Source organism: Eschscholzia californica, unplaced genomic scaffold (genome assembly GCF_041429995.1).
Source record: "Eschscholzia californica isolate CP2 unplaced genomic scaffold, dmEscCali1.0.p SCAF_2, whole genome shotgun sequence".
In the NCBI taxonomy this organism is placed as follows: Eukaryota; Viridiplantae; Streptophyta; class Magnoliopsida; order Ranunculales; family Papaveraceae; genus Eschscholzia; species Eschscholzia californica.
Window position 1 is genome coordinate 1,813,460 of NW_028238309.1, and position 21,053 is coordinate 1,834,512.

At 37.7% G+C, this 21,053-nt stretch overlaps 2 protein-coding genes and 1 long non-coding RNA gene across 7 annotated transcripts; 2 read left to right on the forward strand and 1 right to left on the reverse strand.

The window, feature by feature from the left end:
• The first annotated feature begins 68 nt into the window (after positions 1 to 68).
• On the forward strand, positions 69 to 3,219 carry LOC147555130 (Bifunctional inhibitor/lipid-transfer protein/seed storage 2S albumin superfamily protein). Its single transcript, XM_086663948.1, has 4 exons — positions 69 to 628; positions 1,370 to 1,414; positions 1,926 to 2,143; positions 2,846 to 3,219. The coding sequence occupies exons 1-3, from the start codon at positions 250 to 252 to the stop codon at positions 2,138 to 2,140; spliced, it is 639 nt and encodes a 212-aa protein (XP_086520074.1). The 5' UTR covers positions 69 to 249; the 3' UTR covers positions 2,141 to 2,143; positions 2,846 to 3,219.
• A 57-nt stretch (positions 3,220 to 3,276) lies between these two features.
• LOC147555131 (uncharacterized) lies at positions 3,277 to 4,225 on the forward strand. Its single transcript, XR_015235194.1, has 2 exons — positions 3,277 to 3,622; positions 4,078 to 4,225. It is a non-coding gene; the product is annotated as an uncharacterized LOC147555131 (long non-coding RNA).
• Positions 4,226 to 15,240: 11,015 nt separating this feature from the next.
• On the reverse strand, positions 15,241 to 20,193 carry CVL1 (CVP2 like 1). Of its 5 annotated transcripts, none has more exons than XM_086661089.1 (12): positions 19,243 to 20,193; positions 18,730 to 18,792; positions 18,519 to 18,606; positions 18,326 to 18,430; positions 17,563 to 18,187; positions 17,239 to 17,432; positions 17,001 to 17,109; positions 16,760 to 16,908; positions 16,389 to 16,642; positions 16,207 to 16,275; positions 15,603 to 15,976; positions 15,241 to 15,505 (listed from the first exon to the last, which is right to left on the reverse strand). In XM_086661089.1, the coding sequence occupies exons 1-9, from the start codon at positions 19,358 to 19,360 to the stop codon at positions 16,417 to 16,419; spliced, it is 1,677 nt and encodes a 558-aa protein (XP_086517215.1). In that variant the 5' UTR covers positions 19,361 to 20,193; the 3' UTR covers positions 15,241 to 15,505; positions 15,603 to 15,976; positions 16,207 to 16,275; positions 16,389 to 16,416. The 5 variants fall into 5 exon arrangements, with proteins under 5 accessions (XP_086517215.1, XP_086517214.1, XP_086517211.1 ...); XM_086661088.1 differs by having other exon boundaries at positions 16,207 to 16,263; positions 19,243 to 20,111; XM_086661085.1 differs by having other exon boundaries at positions 16,207 to 16,263; positions 16,760 to 16,911; positions 19,243 to 20,047.
• Between the last annotated feature and the right edge of the window lie 860 nt (positions 20,194 to 21,053).

A 21,053-nucleotide genomic window follows, 5' to 3' on the forward strand; every position in this document is an offset into this window, starting at 1 on the left:
ATAGTAAGTGAGGGTTTAAACGCTTCGTGTAAGTGTTAAAGACGCCTAATTGGTGGAAAATCTAAGGCGACCATGGGGGATGGTAGCGCCTTTAACACAGACTGGAAGCGCTTTAAACTTCTCTAATACCCTATTGATAAATGATAAGGTTAGTTTGGGTACTTCAAAATTTACTTTCTATAAAAGGAATTAGAAACAAGTAAGAAAAAAAAAGTCTCATCAATTAGATAAACCGCCCAAAAATCTCAGATGGATTTTTTCTCCGTTCTTCTTCGTCTTGCCGGTTTTGTACTCACTTTAATGGCGGAGTCCACCGTTCCTGTGTCGGCGACAGCGATCACCTCACGAAATGGATGCGTCGATGAACTCACTGAAATGTCGCCGTGTTTATCTTACATCTCTTCTCCGCCTAACAATGTCTCATCGTTAGCTTCTTCTCAGTGTTGCGGTTTCTTCAATTCTGCATTTGAAACTGGTAGCGCTTCCTGTTTTTGTTATCTAATTCATCAACCAAATACATTAGGGTTTCCTATCGATTCTGCACGGATTTTCTCTCTCGATTCTGTCTGTCCTCCTGAAATCACAACTAATTTCACCGCAAGAATCTCACTGGAATCGCTCTGTGCAGGTTTGTACTCAAATTTCTTGATCTACTTATTTCTAGCTTTTTCATGATCTCTGTGTTTGATTCTTAAACTTTTAATCAGTTCTAGCTCTGATTTCAGTCTTTTCGGTTGATTTAGGGTTTACATTCAGTTCTGGAATCTATTTCTTTCGTTAATATGAATATTGAGAAATTTGATCGATTCTTTGATCTGAAATTATCTTCCGATCCTGATTTTTTTTTTATTTCTGAATTTGATCTTCATTCTAGTTCTCGAAACATCTGATTCGTTATTTTCATCGGAAGTAATTTATGACTTCCGATCAATTGTTCAATCATGAAGCAATTCCAGTTAATTTCTTGATTTAGAAGCCAGATTTCGCGCCTGATCGGAGTCGAAGAGATTTAATCGGAGAGTTTCATCACTCCGATCAAATCTCAGGTCACTGATTTTTGGCGCCAAAACGAAAATATCTTTCTAAAACCTAATTTTATTCTGTAACAGTAAAGTAACTAATTCTAAACCGACTTTGTTAAATTGACACATGTCAAGTTATTAGATACTTTGTAATTTACCTGGAGTGTCCGACCAAATTTTCTCTCTGAACGGGCAGATTAGACTTAACCACAATGGGATTAGTTTGTTAGTAGAGGGTAGTTTTGTCCTTTTAGTTGTTATTTAATTATCTTTACTACTAGTACTAATCAAATAGTATTAAGAAACTAAATTAACTAATTGACTAATATGTTAACCTTTTGAAACAGAGTTGCCACCTTTGCCTTCTCTGGAGAACATATCAGGATCATCAGGTACCTAAGTTAGATTTGAAACTTGATTTGAGGTCTGAACTGACTCGAGTCAGATTTCAAAATATTTGTTTTTGTGATATTTGAATCGTTTGAGTGGTTGACTCAGACCAATTTTGAATCTCTTTTAGCAAGTCATAAAATAAGCATGAATTTTGAAAGGCGTTCTTCGTCTGAAATGACTGTTGTCTCTGACTATAAGACAGACAATGAGCAAAAACACAAACACCACCTATAATTGCCACGAATTGATCCCACCCACTTCTTAAATTTAAACGGATTACACAACTATATATTGTCTACTGGATTACAAATTTATGCGTTTCGGGTGCCAAATAACAGTTGATAACGCTCGAAATTGGAGTAAACTGAGGATGCTTTTATTTGTGGATTGAAGTTCAGATGTTACGTTTTAACATCAGTATTTATGTTTATTTACATACCCAAAATCCAAATGACAACAGAAACAATATCAATAACTATTAGATCAATCTTGAACACTTTTTTTTTGCAGAGTCGGGAAATTCTATGACACCTATGATGATAGGCCCCCAACCTACAGCAGCTGCTACTGCTAATTCGCCAGCACCATTACACTCACCAACTGGTTTTCTCTCACTCAATATCAGTCCATCAGCATTGAAGCCCACCACCAACGACCATTGTCAGCTTCTACCTGGAATATTCATGACCGTCTTTGCTCTTCCAATCTCTGCTTTACTCATGTAAATCGTAAGAATTCCTCAGACTTCAGTACACTTCTCATTACATCTTCATTCAATCATTCTTCTGCATAACTCTTCATGGTAGTTTGTTCATTAACGACAGATATTGAATCCTTGCATAGCTTCTTTCTGACTGCTCTCTTGTTTAAGGAGAAATTTCGAACGAATATCTATATTGGTAGGTGAAGGTATAGTTTGTTGAGTGATATTGATATATGTCCACAGATGTCTCATACCTCTTTCTGGGTCGGTCATGGTTTCTTGCCCCAACATTGGTCATCAACCTGTAAATGGCTTCTTAGATTTCTCGATAAATGAAATATGACCAACAGGGTTAGAATGTATATACAAAACATTTCCTTTTTTGACACTTCTTGTTATTAGATAGTGTCCATAAATATCATGGTAGGTACCAAAAGAGTCATATTGAACTTAGATAGGAACTTACCTTAAATCTTAATGCAATGACTCGTTGATCTAGTTGCCACCGGAGCCACAAAGGACTACACATATTGATTTGTTTCTGCCAATAAGCATACTCTTTACCGAGGAGGTAGTTGCCTAATCGAGTGGGCTGAAATAGGCCTTATTCTTACTCACCTTGCTCCCTGACCCATTTTTACTGCTTTCTATGTAATGTCATCTTGTTATCTTCGATTCCTTTCTCCATGTGTCGAATGAATAAACAATTCCCATGCTTCACTCGCAGGCGCATCCACTGGGCTACCCACATCACAGCTTCGGATTGATTGAGTAGGAAGGAGTAGGAGTCAAGAGTGTCACGGGTGCTACTAGCCGAAAAGCATATTCCATAAAGAATATGAATATTCTGATCAGGTATTTGAACGCACAGACAAGTCTGACCGTTTATATAGATGTTTCAGACCTCTTTATGGGTCGGTCAAGGTTAGACATTCTGTTGAACCCGTTCTTAAATCATACTTAATTTTTACGTGAGACATCTGGAGTGTACAGACAAGTCGTTCATTTTACTATAAACAGAGTATCGTTAGTTTGTTAAGAATGGAATTTGGCAGTTATTGTTGAATGGTCATGGAAATGGAATTACTTTTTGACCCGTTATTTTTGGGAACCAAACAACCAAACCCCTTAAATTAGCAAAATTTGGCCTTATAAATTACACACTTTGTTGTCTTTTATCTTCACCACCACTTAGAGAAGAGAGATACATATATTTACAAACTCATATCTCTTTTCTCTAATTTCTAGCTTGTTCTAAAACATAAACGAAAAAACAGAAATCAAAATTCGAAAATGGCATCATCAGGAAGAAAGATGGTTGCAATGTTGGTTATGTGCATTGTTGTTATTGCTTCGGTGGTCGAATCAAGCGAAGCTAGTGAGAATTTTGATTTCAAACAATGTTTTAATAATTGCAAGCATACATGCACCACCAACCGAAAACTCGGCAACAGCCTCTGTGAAATCCAGTGTGATGAAATGTGCGGATCTGAGGAGAAAGCTAGTACGTTTTCCCATTACTTCATTAACTAACGTTTATTTATGTAATTATCTGAATCTGACTCCTTCGAGCCTGACTTGTATGAATCTGACTCCCCTGAGTCTGATTCGTCCGAGTCTGACTTGTTTGAATCTGACTCGTATGGGTTCTACTCTTATTTCACTTCACTAATTTGTAGTATTAAGTAGACTGGAAAAATCAACCTAAGTAAGCCAATCAGAAAAATCAAATCATAGGATTGATGAAAAGCAAGCATTTTGAAAATCAGACTCAAGTCTATTTAGGTCTAGAGTCAGATCCCAATTTGGAGAAAGACAAATACCATTAGTCCTTTCAGCAATCTAGTCCATTCAGTTAACCAGTTTTTTGCCATGGCATATAGATAAATAGATAGGTTTCAGATGTTCATACTTCATCTGCCATTATTGATTATGGATCTTGTGTGTTTGTGGCTGCAGTTACACTCTCGGCGATACCTGTCGATGGTCAGTAACGACTGCAACCTGAATTTCTTCTCCTGATTTAAAGATGGAATAATATATTGAGTGGATTAATGTAATATCTGGTGATATAATATTCCGTTATTAATAAAATATCTTCATAATATAACATTTCTCAACCATTATTCGTACTAGACTTTGAGCCCCATATCCTAATGAACTCACCTCACACGCGTTTCCGTCTAAGTACTTTAGAGGTACAAACTGGTGGTTTAGAAACTACAAACGATTGCACCGTCGCCCCCCACACTGTAATAGTCCCACATTGTTTCGGAGAGAGACCGGAGTCTGCTAATAATTGAGGCGTCAGAGATGGTATAACTGAAAAACCGGTTTTATGAAGGTTGTGCCAAACGAGCCAGTGACGGTGGGTCCTTCTGCCATGAACCTCTGTTCTTAAAGTGGTATACCGACTGTGGGGCATATAAATTTTCCCTAGTTGGGCCCGTTTTGCCAATTAGACCACGTTTAACAAATAAAGGCCCAAGTAGACCTTGAGAGAGATGACTTAAATATTAACCATATGTCGAAACAAAATACTCACACACACGTGTGATGACGTCTTATGGAATCAATAGAAAACAAAGCCCACTCGTGGGAAGCCCATTTATTACTTACTTCTGACTTCTGAGTATTCTGATGCCATATTTATGAAGAAGAAGAAGATCTTCTGAATATGCTTGTTTAACAAGAAACTCCATAAAAGCAAGCTTTTAATAACCCGTGCCCATTCCTACACTCACACCCTCTCCTAACCTTCCTCCATTAATCAAGATGCTCTCTCCTCCCAATGTCATTTACTTTTCAAGTAGGTGGTCTCAAATTTAACATGATACCAGAATGATGGACTTTGCGTTTTAAGCAAAAAAAAAAATATTTACACGTTATAGAACGTGTGAGAATAATTTCATACAAAAAAAATGAATACTCTAATAGCGAAGTATATAATGTCCAGATCCTTTACACGAATTATCAATTAGTTTTGTTTTAAATGATCAGAAACTACCTTACAGGTCATTATTTATACTCGTATAACACTGTCTGAATTAAATAATAGATTCCTCACTCTAATAAAAGTGATCTCATAATTTCATAACGAAAATCCAACACTATATTGTGAGTTGGTGAGAATTTAAACCCAGGGTGGGCAAACAGGCGTTCCTAAAATTGATCAAGGCCCGCCCCCTCTCTTACCACTCGAACTGGAATGAATATGTATTTTTGTTCAAATGTAGTATAAATTGGACCTAGTCCGAGTCCTTCGAATTGTCCTGTCTGAAGTCGTGTCTGTGGGCCGTGAAGAACTCGGGCGAGCCAATTTTCGGAGCCCCTAAAGACCCTCTTGGGAAAACTAATGACTTTATAGAATCCCAATAAATAAAACCCTAGCCATGGAGTCATGAACTACATCATTAGTAGGCAAGGGGGTTAGGTTTTCGGTTAATATGATGCAAATGTGATATCATCTATCATGCATGAAAGTCCCATGTTTAAAGTGTCTAATCAATCCTACCCATTCTTACTTCATCCTCGATTCACACGTATCCTAGATCTCTTTATTGCATTTTACTATAGCTAGTACGGATTTCAAACGTGTCAAGTGAACAAACTGAAATTAATTGTACGTATCTGTAAGAGGCAGTTTCTAAAACTCTTGAAGAGGCGGTTTTGAATTGGCACCATAGGCGGTTTATTGGCACCATATAGGTGGTTTCTAAATTTTGGCACCAAAGTAATTTAGAAACCAAAGTTCCTTTTTATGGGGCTTGATATCTATATAAATAGGGGTCTTGAGTCTTTGTAACACACACCAACACAAGCAACAACAACTCTTCTTTAGAGAGCTAAAGAGAGAGAGCAAGAGTGAGAGAAATTTTTCATAGTTTTTGAGCGGTGTTAAATTTCTCGGTCGTCGAAGATTTAGTATAGAAGGTTATTACTATACGGTACCATCTTGGGACGAACTTGCGGGTTGTGTTAGTCGTCTTCATCTATCCTTCAATAAAGATTTCTTGTTCGCCCGAGGACGTAGGCTTTAAAGCCGAACCTCGTTAAATTTTGTTCGCATATTTGATTTTGGCTTAGCTTTTCGAATAATCTTCATAATCGGATCAATTTCTAGGATAGGTTCGATAGCTTCCGCGACTTTTAGTATAACAATTGGTACCAGAGCCTTGTTGAGATTGAACGAAGAGAAGATGGGATCGAGAAGTGGTACGGTCAAATCAGGGAAATATGAGATAGAGAAGTTCAATGGGAAAAACGATTTTTCTTATTGGCGGATGCAGATGAAGAATCTGCTAATCTCGCAGAAATTACACAAGACGTTGACGGGAAAGAAACCAGGAGATATGTCAGATGAGGATTGGGAAGAGTTAGATCTCGAAGCACGGGCTACCATTATGTTGTGTCTTGAGAGGGACGTGGCGTTCCTAGTAGACGAAGAAACAACGGCGGCGGGTGTGTGGTTAAAGCTAGAAAGCAGTTTCATGACGAAAACTTTAACGAATCGGGTCTACTTAAAATCCAAATTATTCACATGTAGAATGGAAGAGGGTTCTTCTATTCAGGAATATGTGAATAGGTTTGACAGGATTATCTCAGATTTGAAGGATATTGATGTTAAGGTTGAGGATGAGGACCAAGCCCTCATATTGTTACTTTCATCGCCAAAATCCTATGAAAACCTTGTTCAAACTTTGATGCTTGTTGGTGATAGTCTAAGCATGGAAGAGACGAGAAATTCGCTATTAGCGGATGACCTTCGTAAGGTTGCTACTAGCAGTATGGCGTCGGGTGGAGTAGACAAGGATCAAGCACAAGGGTTGTTTGTAACGAGGGGGAGGAGTAATGAAAGGGGAAAGGGAAAGGGCGGGAAATCTAGATCCAAATCTAGAGGCTCTTTCAAGAAAACGTGCTTTAGTTGTGGTGAGCTTGGCCACTTTAAAGCAGCTTGTCCAAAGAGAAAGTTGAAGCAAAAGAACGAAGGCTACAAGGAGAAACAAGAGATGCAAGAGGCGGGATATGTGTCAGAAGAGGCGGACGAATGTTTCTCGGTGACAGAGGTGTCTGAGAAGATCTTCGATAAGTGGATGCTTGATTCAGGGGCGTCACACCATATGTGCCCAAATAGGGAGTGGTTTACTACCTATAGGAGTATAGATGGTGGTACAGTTATACTGGGCGATGATAGTATATGTAAAACTGTGGGACTCGGAACAATACGTATCAAGATGCACGATGGAATGGTGAGAACATTGACGGACGTAAGACACATACCCGATTTGCGAAAAAATCTAATTTCCCTTGGTGTGTTGGAGCGGAACGGCTGTAAGATAATTATAGAGAATGGCTCCATAAAAGTCGTTAAGGGTTCTTTGGTGGTAATGAGAGGTACTCGTTACGGTAATTTATACAAACTTTTGGGGACAACAATTACGGGAGATGTAGCAGTAGGAATCAGTGGAAGGGATCCAACGGCTAGTACGAGGCTTTGGCATATGCGCCTTGGGCATATGTCAGAAAAGGGTCTATCTTTGATGTGCGGGAAAGACTTGTTGAAGGACATGAAGAAGCCTTGCATGGAGTTTTGTGAGCATTGTGTGTTCGGGAAGACACACAGGGTGACGTTCTCTACAAGCAAGCACAGGAGCAAAGAGGAGTTAGACTACGTACACACCGATGTCTGGGGACCGGCAAAGTTACCTTCCAAGGGTGGTTCCAGGTATTTTGTTACATTCGTTGATGATCATTCGAGATTTGTCTGGCTTTATTTTCTGAAGCATAAGAATGAGGTATTCAACACATTCCTGGTGTGGAAAGCAATGGTTGAGAACAAAACTGGTCGAAAGCTGAAGACGTTAAGGTCGGATAATGGGACCGAGTACACGGATGGGGCATTCAAGGAGTTTTGTAATCAGGAAGGCATTGTGAGGCACTGGACAGTAGTAAACAGACCTCAGCAGAATGGAGTCGCAGAGAGATTGAACCGTACACTACTTGAGAAGGCTAGATGTATGCGCTCCAATTCGGGATTAGGCGTAGAATGGTGGGCAGAATCTGTTGCTACAGCTTGTTATATTGTGAACAGGTCTCCACATTCTTCTTTAGATGGCGGCATACCTTACGAGGTGTGGTTAGGTGAACATGCAGATTACGGGAGACTTAAGGTTTTCGGTTGTACGGCCTATTACCATGTTAAAGGTAACAAACTTGACAATAGAGCAAAGAAGGCAATTTTCTTAGGATATGCTACAGGAGTCAAGGGTTATCGGCTATGGTGTACGGAAGACAAGAAGTTTGTAATCAGCAGAGATGTGGTGTTTGATGAGTCATCTATTGTAGTTATGGCGAAAGCTACGGTGCCTAGTTGTGGTGATGTTGGGTCTACGAAAGCTCAAGTAGTGGAAGTAGAAGCCGAAGACCAACGGGTTTCTAGGAATCATGATCAGGTGGAGCATCAGGATAATACTCAGGATGAGGAAATTGATGAACCCGATCATGAGGAGGTTCAAGGGGAAGGTACACAAGTTTTACAACAACAACAGCAGGATGTTTCGGTACACACTAGGCCGAAACGGTTATATAAGCCGGTACAGAGGTTAGGGTCAGACAAACCTCTTAGGCATTACGGGCAGGCAAATGTGGTTGAATATGCACTCTCGGTGGAAGACGACGAGCCGGTCACCTTCAAACAAGCTATTACCGCGGAGGAAAGAGAGAGTTGGTTGGTTGCTATGCAAGAAGAGATGGAGTCTCTTCACAAGAACCAGACATGGGAGGTTGTCCCATTGCCCGAAGGTAAGTCTGTTATTGGTTGTAAATGGGTGTACAAGAAGAAAGAGGATTCTTCCGAAATCAAGGGTACAAGGTATAAGGCAAGACTAGTGGCCAAGGGATACGCACAGAAAGAAGGGGTCGACTACAATGAGATTTTCTCACCGGTCGTGAAACATACTTCTATTCGGGTGCTATTGAGTATTGTTGCTCACAGGGATCTTGAGCTGGAACAACTCGATGTTAAAACCGCCTTCTTGCACGGAGATTTGGAAGAAGAAATTTATATGGCTCAACCTGAGGGATACAAGGTTGAGGGTAAAGAAAATCAAGTATGTCGTTTGAGGAAATCTCTTTACGGATTAAAACAATCCCCTCGCCAATGGTATAAACGATTTGATTTTTTCATGCTAAAGCATGGTTTTCGCAGAAGTGACTATGATTGTTGTGTATACATCAAGAAGCTTCGCGAAGGTGACTTTATTTATCTCCTTTTGTATGTGGATGACATGCTCATTGCTTCTAGAAGCATGATGGAGATAGATAAGTTGAAATCTCAACTCAGTCAAGAGTTTGAGATGAAAGACATGGGCGCTGCAAAGAAAATACTGGGAATGGAGATTAAGAGAGAGCGGTCAAGTAAGAAACTGTACTTGAATCAGAAAGGTTACATCGAACGAGTAGTTTCTCGATTCGGGATGCAGAATGCGAAGGCGGTGTCAACACCTTTGGCACCACACTTCAGGCTCTCGGGAAAACAATCTCCCACTACTACGGTGGAGAAGGATCATATGGATCGTGTACCGTATGCTAGTGCAGTTGGCAGTTTGATGTACGCTATGGTGTGCACTCGTCCAGATATTTCACAGGCGGTCAGTGTGGTTAGTAGGTTTATGGCAAACCCGGGGAAGACACATTGGGAAGCTGTGAAGTGGGTCTTGAGGTACTTGAAGGGTACTGTTGATACGGGTTTGTGCTTTGGTGGAGACACATGTCAGGTAAGCGGTTATGTTGACTCAGATTATGCTGGCGATCTAGATAGAAGACGATCTACTACTGGTTATGTATTTAGGGTACATGGTGCTCCAGTTAGTTGGCGATCGATGTTACAATCTACAGTTGCGTTATCTACTACGGAGGCCGAGTATATGGCTATGGCCGAGGGTGTGAAGGAAGCATTGTGGTTGTGGGGTCTTCTGGATAATCTAGGGATTAAGCAGGAGTGCGTAGATGTATGGTGTGATAGTCAAAGTGCAATCCATTTGGCGAAGAATCAGGTACATCATGCTCGTACTAAGCATATCGATGTCAGGTATCACTTTGTACGAGATGTCATAGAGGAAGGTGATGTTTCTCTCATGAAGGTACACACGGATGAGAATCCCGCGGACATGTTAACTAAAGTGGTGACATGTAGCAAGTTTCAGCATTGTCTGGAATTGCTACAAATCGGCTCGTGTTAAGTTGCCCGAAAGGGCGTAATGGCGACAAGGTTTTCTTTATGTGAAGGGTTGGTAGAACTACGGTAGGCTTGATCCTGTAAAAGGGTACGTAGGCAGCCATGGTCATATGGCGTAGTCGGATGAAGTTACAAGAAGAAGATATATCTTACAAGGAGTATCCTGGTATTCGTCCAAAATTTGAAGTATATCAAATTGTGTACGAGGTGGAGAATTGTAAGAGGCAGTTTCTAAAACTCTTGAAGAGGCGGTTTTGAATTGGCACCATAGGCGGTTTATTGGCACCATATAGGTGGTTTCTAAATTTTGGCACCAAAGTAATTTAGAAACCAAAGTTCCTTTTTATGGGGCTTGATATCTATATAAATAGGGGTCTTGAGTCTTTGTAACACACACCAACACAAGCAACAACAACTCTTCTTTAGAGAGCTAAAGAGAGAGAGCAAGAGTGAGAGAAATTTTTCATAGTTTTTGAGCGGTGTTAAATTTCTCGGTCGTCGAAGATTTAGTATAGAAGGTTATTACTATACGGTACCATCTTGGGACGAACTTGCGGGTTGTGTTAGTCGTCTTCATCTATCCTTCAATAAAGATTTCTTGTTCGCCCGAGGACGTAGGCTTTAAAGCCGAACCTCGTTAAATTTTGTTCGCATATTTGATTTTGGCTTAGCTTTTCGAATAATCTTCATAATCGGATCAATTTCTAGGATAGGTTCGATAGCTTCCGCGACTTTTAGTTATAACACCCTAAAGACCCTCTTGGGAAAACTAATGACTTTATAGAATCCCAATAAATAAAACCCTAGCCATGGAGTCATGAACTACATCATTAGTAGGCAAGGGGGTTAGGTTTTCGGTTAATATGATGCAAATGTGATATCATCTATCATGCATGAAAGTTAGGTTTTCGGTTAATATGATGCAAATGTGATATCATCTATCATGCATGAAAGTCCCATGTTTAAAGTGTCTAATCAATCCTACCCATTCTTACTTCATCCTCTTGGGAAAACTAATGACTTTATAGAATCCCAATAAATAAAACCCTAGCCATGGAGTCATGAACTACATCATTAGTAGGCAAGGGGGTTAGGTTTTCGGTTAATATGATGCAAATGTGATATCATCTATCATGCATGAAAGTCCCATGTTTAAAGTGTCTAATCAATCCTACCCATTCTTACTTCATCCTCGATTCACACGTATCCTAGATCTCTTTATTGCATTTTACTATAGCTAGTACGGATTTCAAACGTGTCAAGTGAACAAACTGAAATTAATTGTACGTATCCGATACGTATATGTAAGAATGATGATGTCATTGATGGGTTCTTCTTCTCCATATACATATAGATATTCATGCATGGGGAATATAATACTGTAAAGAAGAGAATTGGGTAAGTTATGAAACAACTTTCTCTCATCACTAGAAATGAAATTCTCTTGTTTGATGATTATATATTTACTACTTATCTTGACCAAATGTCAATATTGTGAGAGTAGATTAGATAGATAGATGGATTGATAGAGATGATGTTTCATTAGGGCAGTTTTCATGGGTTTTATTGGGACTTGATCAAATATTTAGAGAGCCAGAGCTACTACTTGTTTTACCTATGTAGCCTGATCTGACTCATATCTGACAGGTATCTTGTTCATGCATTCATCATCTATACTTTAGTTTGATTAACTTCAAATCCACACATAAATAAGGACCTCTCAAATAAACCCCGACACGATCAAGAATCAACCGAACTCCTTGTACTCATACTCATGTTTCATTATTCAACGCTTTTTGTATTCATTCAGTTCAAAACTAGTTGACAATGAGTACTATAAGAATAACTTATGCCCATATGGTTATGTGGCTATTCTCCAAGCCTTTCTCAAGTGGCATTTCTTTCGGTCTAAAATAGTAAAATATATGTTTTTTTGAATGAGGTAGACGGGTGGAACCCTGTCGTTGTGAGGTATGTCAAACTGTCACGTAATGGGTTATTTCAAGCACCATGTTAATTAAATTTGTAGTCATAAACTTAAAACCAATTGTAAATTAGTGGGAAAAAACTAGACATTGTATGCAAGGATTAGGTTTCTACGCATTTAGGATTACTATTCTCACAACACAGGTAGACCGTCACGCATAATCACACATGTTATTATACGTACGTAATTGAGAGGTTGAATTTTGAACGTCACCATAAATATCTACAAATTATCCTCTAGTACGTTTAGATATGGGCCACAATAATGTTACTAAGCAGAATTTCAAACCCACCTCCATCTGAATGGTAGTTATTTCTGAGTCGTCTGACTTCACTCAGCATCACCCCCCCTTGTCACTGACTACTGGAACAGTGTCCATTCCGAGTCAGACTCAGTCTTTATTTGCTAAAAATAGAAAGGTTCAGAAATTTAAGAAAGAAAGGACCCTCCCGTCGTACGGTTCGGGCCAGTAACCCCTGTGACCCATGACGTCACGTGCTTTTTCACGTGATAGGGACCAACGCTAAAACTAGTATAAAATGCCCTAAGCGCCGGTACAGGGACTCTTCCCTGCGGATGCGTGATTCTGGGGGTCTGTCCGTCACTTTCCTTGGGGCAGCCTTGACATGGCCCCCAATAAAGTGATTCAATGTGGTGATGCCACGTCATACCACTCCTTGCAAGTACTGTGGAGAGATGTCATGACCAATTGGAGTCGACCACGTTACGGTGTAGTCTGAGAGCGGCCTCAATTATCGGATCATTTAGCATTTCTCGAGTAACTAATTTCTCGAGTAACTAATTTCTGATGAAAACTAATCAGAAAAAACTAAGGAGAATCACCACTAAAAGAGTAGTCTTTTTGAGTTTACCACAAAATAAGAACGGTTAATTTCGTTTAAGCTTGAGTAGTCTTTTTGAGTTTTACTCTTTTTTTGTTATTTGTCTTAACAAATATTTGAAGTGTAATATTTGTCTTTTCAGGGATGAAACTAGAATTCGAATCTTACAGTACTCAAAAGAAGAGTTTTACTTTTACGTTTATTTTTTCAGTTAATCCCACCATTAGTGTGCGTGTGCAATGAGTTTGAGTCCTCACGTAAGAACTTTAGAACCCTTATCTGAAATGACTCGGAGATGATTTTTTCCCGTAAAATAACACAAACCAAGCCTTTTACTCCATCTCAGCTCTTCTATATGAATCAAATCTCAACTCAAGTTTATAGCTAACATGACAGACCATTGATAGAAACAAAATAAAAAAAATATATATTTCAACTCTTAGCTTCATTAAAAGGTTATCATAATATCATTGGTCTAAGTATATAGTCTAGCACTTCTTTTGTTTCTTTGTTTTCTCTTTTCCTTTTCTTTAACTTAGCATCTTTTAATGAAGAAACACATAAGACATGTTTTCACTTTTGAGGATATTACTCTCCTTTCTTAATCCATATCCAAAGGAAATTCATCTTTTCCAAACCCTAATTTTGTTTTTGGCAATCCATGATTAATTACAAGGACCCACATTAAACAAGTCCATTTTTAGTCACTTTTCTAGCAACCCTTGAGTTAATTTTATCCCAAATGATAAAAAGGACTCTCCAAGTCAATTTGGATAACTAAATTTCTTGATAATGTAATTTGTGAAGGGTTAGAGCACGTTTTTCATCTAAACACTTTCAATTTGAGTCTCTCTCTGTAAAGTTTTGGGTTCTCTTTATAACCAGTGAAAATCTTACGGTGGGATATAAACAAAAAAAAATAGAACATAACATATCAATCGTACATACAACAATATATAATTATTGTATTAGATGCACAAATAACGAGATGTGATTTTACAAAAATTCAATGGTCGAAGTCACTCTTGTTTCCTTTATGTAACTTCATTTTTGTTGATAATTTTCGCCTGGTCGGTAGAATTATTTAACAATTATTAATTGTTTGTTTTGCTGCATTTTGAACACCACAAAACAAGTACCAGTAGAACAACAAGTACACATGCAAGGCACATGTAATTCACTAATTCTTAATTAGAGCAATAATCTAAACTCAATTAGTTTAACTAGTTGCAGTAGAAACCTTCATAAACTAAGCTGTCTAGGGAACATAAAAACAATTAATTAAACATGACTTTATAATAACTTATTTCTTTTTGTCTGTTCCATGTTTAGGACAAACTCCACCATTTAAAGATATCATGATGGATAATATTGTCATAGAGATAACCTTACAAACAAAATGGAGAGAATCTAGCTTCTCCCCTTTTTAATAAACAAATCTCAATCACATTTTGACAAAAATGATGGGTATAATAAAATTACATCATTTACATGACAAGATCAAAACATCAGAGAACAAGAAAAGTAAGTAGACCGTAGACTGAAATTTTATATGACTTGTTGTGATCCGTCATTCAAGTGATTTTGATTTACAGAATTGCGAATCACAACAAACTAAATAAAATTCAAGAATCTTGTCAAATTTTGTCAAGAATCTTGTCAAAGATTCTTTGTACATTTAGCATTTTCCCAATTTTATAACTGTTATAACTTCGTTGTCTAGATGGAATGACTTGATTCAAGATTTTTCTAACAAAACCCACTTCTGTACTACATTTCTCTTTAAGTTCCTGGAAATGATGATGATCTTTCTTTTCTTCTTAATGGGTTTTTGAATCATCAAAAGTTAAAATCTATGACTTCACAAAATACCTGCCAAAACCTATGGAGTTACTCTTTTACTTTTTCATTTCTTCCTCTTATTAGGTTTGATATGATTTTTTTTTTAAAATAAGTTAGAAAGAGAAACTAAGAAGATAAAAGAAGAATGAATTGTGGGGTTGTGGGAGAGGATATCAATGCAAATACTTTTGCAGTAAAATCATAAGATGTAAACAGATCAATAACATCATGTATCCTCCCATTTCTTTTACTTATCACTTTAGTCTATCACATCTCCATCTTCTTCCCTTTTTTCATAATTACAACAATAAAGAAGTATATACCCACATCAATATTTTTCATTCTTCATCTCTCATCTTCTCTATCTCTAACCTAACAATTTTGCTACCTAGTTTATAAACAAAAACAATGATCCTTAAAAGAATGATTCTGCAAAATTCACCAACTTGAGCATTTACAAGTCAAAATACAATAGACATCCTGCAAGACAAAGAAAAGTAATTGTCAATAAGATTAGTAACAACGGCGATGAAATATCAAACATAATTTACAATGGGTAGTTACTGGTATCTCTTACCTAAGGCGGGAGAAGAAAGCCTGCGAGCCGGATACCCGCTCTGGAACACCAGAGTGCACGTGAGTCCGTGGGTACCCGAAACGACATAACTTAGGTTAAGTGGTTGTTATCTATTTGTAAGATGGGACTTAAGTGTGAAAACTTCTTGGATTTTAGAAGGTTGGGTATGGACAAATTTGAGAATTTTACCTTTTGAGATCAAGGTAAAAGAAATTGAGGAATTTGGGAGAAATGGGTTTAGGTAAGTCAAGTTGTTTTGAGATTGAAGAACAGAATGGAAGAGAATGATTGGAGTTTTTGTTTGGGTTTTCGGTAAGGATTGAATGTCTCTGTCAAGACTTTGAAGCAGAGTTTCCTTCCAAGTCCTTCTCCAACTGCAAATTGGGACCAGAATAACAGATAAGAATAGAGACAAGAAAATGAATCTGCTAAAAGGAAAATATAATTCATAATGTCATTTTCAAATTCATTCTACTTGAGGTATGGGTCTTTGAAGAACAAACATTCTTCGATCGTTACCTCAATAAGATAACTCACAAAATGGTCCATGACTTCCTACGGATTTTCCAAATAAGAAAAAAAAAACCCTAAAGAAGGAAATCACCTTTTTATTTATCTGAAACTTCATATCCGGGTCGACATTCTTCGAAGGATTTGAGAGCTGCAGAAACACCTTGTTGATTAGCCAAAACACCCATTTCAGTAAGAAGTGAAACTTTTGTTAAGACTTAATGTTTAGAACGATGATTTTCGTAAAATAATGAAGAGAAAAGAGAGAGAACATACTTCAAATTGGATCTGTGCTGACTTCGAATTAGAAGAAATTCAGTTCAGTGTATCCATGCGAATGTGGCAAAAGTTCTTCCACCTCAATCCGAGAACTAGAGCAACTAGCACTTCTCTTAATCCGGCTATGATTTATTGACTCCACCTCGGCCGAGAAAATGCTATAAACTGGTCTGTGATCTGAGAATCTAGATTCCCCTCGAACATAGGATAATTGATGGAGTCCTCTTCCGTACCATAAAATACGGTCACACCTTCACATTAACAAATAGAAAAATCAGTTCTTATGCTATATTTCTCTAGTTCGATTGGGAGATTGTTTTCTCATGGTATTATATTTCAACCCGACTTATAGTACCACTTGCTCTTACCACGCTGGAGTCCTTCTCTTCTCTTTCGTGTGACAGTCATCCCCGGCATATCGATCTGAGTTGTTTGAATATTTATATGTTGGCGGGAAATAAATTCTCCCTTCGCTCCATCCCTCAAAAACTCGACCCCGTTTTTGTTCTATACGTAGCTGCTAAAAATGCAAAAAAATGTTAGACCAACATGAAAAGAAGACAGTAAGGGAAGACTATATATTTGAACTTAGTGGTATAAATATCCTGCCTGATCTTTTTCTAGCAATGCCCTCCAATTGTGCATCTCGACAAGCGCCTTTGCCGAACGGTAAGAGAGGGCAATACGGTAGTTCAAGTCTCCGAGCCAAATGACTCGACTAGATAGAGCAGAGAGGAAATCGTGGAACCCATATAAGAACAAATCAAATTCAACAAAGTACCACAAAAGAGAAATGAAAAACTAGATTCAAGCTGTTAAGAATTTGAGAAGTGGCATAGTGGCATACTCGTGCTCGAGAATAGTTTCAGGGGATCTTTCATTCCCAAGCCCATAAACGCGTGGAAACCTTGTTTTTCTTAAGATCTCCATGACATCTGAGTTCCTTCTAATTTCATCTCCTTCCTTCTGCCCCGAGGTCAAATGACTACATACAAAACAGAAACTTGTTTGGTGTAAAGACATGCTAACCGAGATTGAACCCTAAGAAAAAGAAAAGGAAACCCAAGTTAGAGATACTAAAAAACTTTAAAAATATTGTCAAGTTAGTTTGAAGAATCTAAACATTACAAGCAAAACACGAAGGGAACGAAATGAACATTTTCTAAATCACCTTATTTCCAAGGTATCCCATTAGTCCTCGACCTATGCAAGAGACTTTCATGTTTCGAACAGCATCTGTTAAATCACTCCTGACCCAAACTGTTAAAAATATCCCAACCATTTGCTTACTCGATACCAAGCAATACTTTGAGTTCCCCGATGATCTTTCTCTATGCTCCATTGAAGTTGATCCACCATAAGACATTGGTGAGTAACCAGTACTTGGTGAATCCCCGGGTACATTTTCGTCATCTGATGAACCCCATCTATAATTTGGATCATAATCACTTGGTCTATTACCAAAAATAACCCGATCACAAACACTAAATCTTCGATCAAGTCTAGGTTGTGAGACCAACATGTCATTGTCCATTCTCATACTCCGACTTAAGGACTGAAATGATCGTCGATGGAAAAACGATGAGGTCTTTTGCCTTGTTGATCCTTCAAAATCAGCATCTAATTCCACGAGTGGGTCAGGGACGGGTGAAGGCGTATTGTAACCACACGCATTTCCACTAGTTCCGGGAAGATTATTTAGGGTTTTTCGAATAAGAGCTAGCCACTTTCTTGCAGGACCATTATCTTCTGCTCCTAAGACATTTCCAGCATTCAAAGGAACAATCTCTTGAAACCTAAGAAAGAAAAGGTCCAAAATAATCAAAGTTTGTTCTTTTCGCCTTTTTTTCTCTTCTTTCGATCTAATAAAATTTGCGGAATTGAATACAAAGAAAACGAACAGATTCGGTTAAAAAATGTGATTATAATCATACCCAAGAACATAAATATCAGCAGGAGGTGAAGAATGAATCCAATCTTCTAGGTTTAAATAACTTGGTGGAGACTTTCCACCTACATTCCAAGTAGCTACAAAAATACTACTCCAAAATCAAAGAAGAACAACCAAATTAGATACTAATTTTCAAAACTCAATCAAGTAAGAACAGATTAAGAACAGAAAAGTACCTATAATTCTGCACATCTGTAACTTGAGTAGAATCAAGATCAAGCTTTCCTCTTCTAACCCCATCAAAGTTCTTCCTATTCAATCTCTCTGTTCATCAAAATTGGGGAAGAAGATCAAAAAATGAAAAAACAAAAAAAAATTACTTTTTTTTTTGTGCTAGGGTGGTCCAAAAGCTAATATAGTCTATGATCTGAATCTGATATTCAAAACCTGTTTTGCTTTTCTTGATAGTGCATGCCTCCATATCTGAGTAATTCCATTCTCTATTACCACCTGAAAAGAAGAGTAAATTTTACAGGTGTGATTTGAAATAGTAAAATCCATCAATGATCAAAACCCACATCTTCAATCTAAAAAGTAAGAACTAGTATAATATAATAAATTGAAATGTTATGTTGTGATTGAATATAATACTAATACCTAAAATCAAAATCTTCAATCACAATAAACAAAACCCATGAAGGAAAAAAAAGGAAATGAACAAATCTAAGAACTTGTTTGTTTGGGTTTTGATTGAAAACAGTAATAGTGATAATAATGCTTACCAAACCCACATCTTCAATTACCAAAAGCAAAACCCAAAAAGGAAAAGGATAAAAATGAAAAAAATTTGGAACTTGAAACCACTAAATCATGAGATTGATTTGCTTGATTTGGGTACTGAAAACCATAACCCAAACCTAGTTTTTATTAGAAAACTTGAAAAATTAAAGATGGGTCTACCTCCATAAGCAAAATCTGCATGAAAGTCTTCAGCTTTGTTCTTGATATTAAACCATTTTCTAACAAGACTTTTTGACCATGAAAACTTGCTACTTTTCTTTGAGTTTTCATCTCTCATTGTTTCAATATTTCTTCATACGTGATGAATTAATCTTTTTGAAGATATGGGTTTTGCTTAGAATCAACTAAACAATACTAAAATGAGAAAAAGCTGAGAGCTTGAATCAAATTTCTGGGGTTTTATGATCTGAGAAGAAGAAGATGAAAAGAAGACAAGTTTAGGTCCTGGTCTATGGATTTTTCATCATTCCTCTCACACTAATCGAATAAGATCTAAGAAACAAAAAACCAAGTTGAATCTATAATCAAAATGTTCTTTTGATTCAGGAATTGAAACTGAAATGAACAAAAAGAAAGGTAAGAGAAACAAACTAAGGGTAATGTAGCAGAGTTAGAGAGAGAGAAAGTGAGATTTAGAGAGAGAGAGAGAAAAGGGGAAGATGGGTTCTTCTTCTTCTTCTTCTCTCTTAAAATCAAAACCTGGGTTGTTCAGAGTACAGCCAAGTATCGAATTTGAAGAGAATAAAGCGGAAGAAACTCTCTTTCTCTCGAGGCTTTTACCCCAACTCCAAGAACAACAAAACACCAACATGGGACAATGGTTATATTAGTAATTCTTTATCATCTTCAAAATCCAACTGCCCTAGTAGAAAAACCAGCTGCCCGTTCCATACAACTCTCTCTCTCTGTTCAAAACCTGCCATACTGGGGTTGGGGTCTCAGTCCTCTATTTAACACACACACCCTTCCCCTGTTCTCTATACCACAATTATTTTTACCAAAAATCCATCTCAAATGTTAAATGGCTCGAAAATCTGAGCCAACTAGCGGTTGAGAGTTGATATGATTGGTCCAGATTGGTTAGACATGTTACGGGAGAGAGAGAGAGAGAGAGAGAGAGAGAGAGCGCGAAAAACCTGAGGAGACCACGAGTCGAAAGTTGATATGATTGGTCAAGAGTGTCATGACATGCTATAAAGAGCCCGATAATCTGAATCGAGAACTGGTATAATTGATCCAGATTGGTCAAGACTTGTTATATATATAGAGAGAGTGTGTGCCCGACAAATCTGGGTCGACCATGCCAGCTCTCAATCGGTGGTCGACTCAGATTATCAGGCTAAGTATCAACTCTGATCAAATATTACATATTTTTATAATCTGATGTGGTACAACAAGAGTCCCTTAACATAGTTTATACTTTATACGGTGGTGAATATATTCTGACTTGTTTTTGGTAAGCTTGAAACGCTAATTATGCTGAAAATCGATAGCAAAATAGAAAGAAAACGTAACAAGGGAGTATGTATTACGTACAAATCAGACCAAACCTGTATACGTATGTATATTCACCATCTTTTATTTTGGTTTGGTCTTTTCTATACTAGTCCCGAGAAGAAAAAGGAGTTAAAGGAGCAAATCCAAACAAAAAAGAAAAAGAGACATGTAGATACAAGAAGGGGTGATTTGTTTTTGTACTGTTTTGCTTCTTCTATCATATGACTCCTATAGTTTTAGTTTTTTAAGAGATGCTCCCCATTGTGGGGTAAAGGGGTCTTAGGCTTCCCAAAACCCATGAGTTGTTAGGGGTTCTCATTATTTGGCTCAATAAGTGTTAAGTTTGTCAATAATTAGTGAAACCATTTATTTGGCTCAATATTGGATGTTGCCTTATGCAACTAAGGCAAGTTTTTCAACAAAAAAAAAGAAAAAAAAAAACTAAGGCAAGTAACACCAAATTGAGGAGTTTG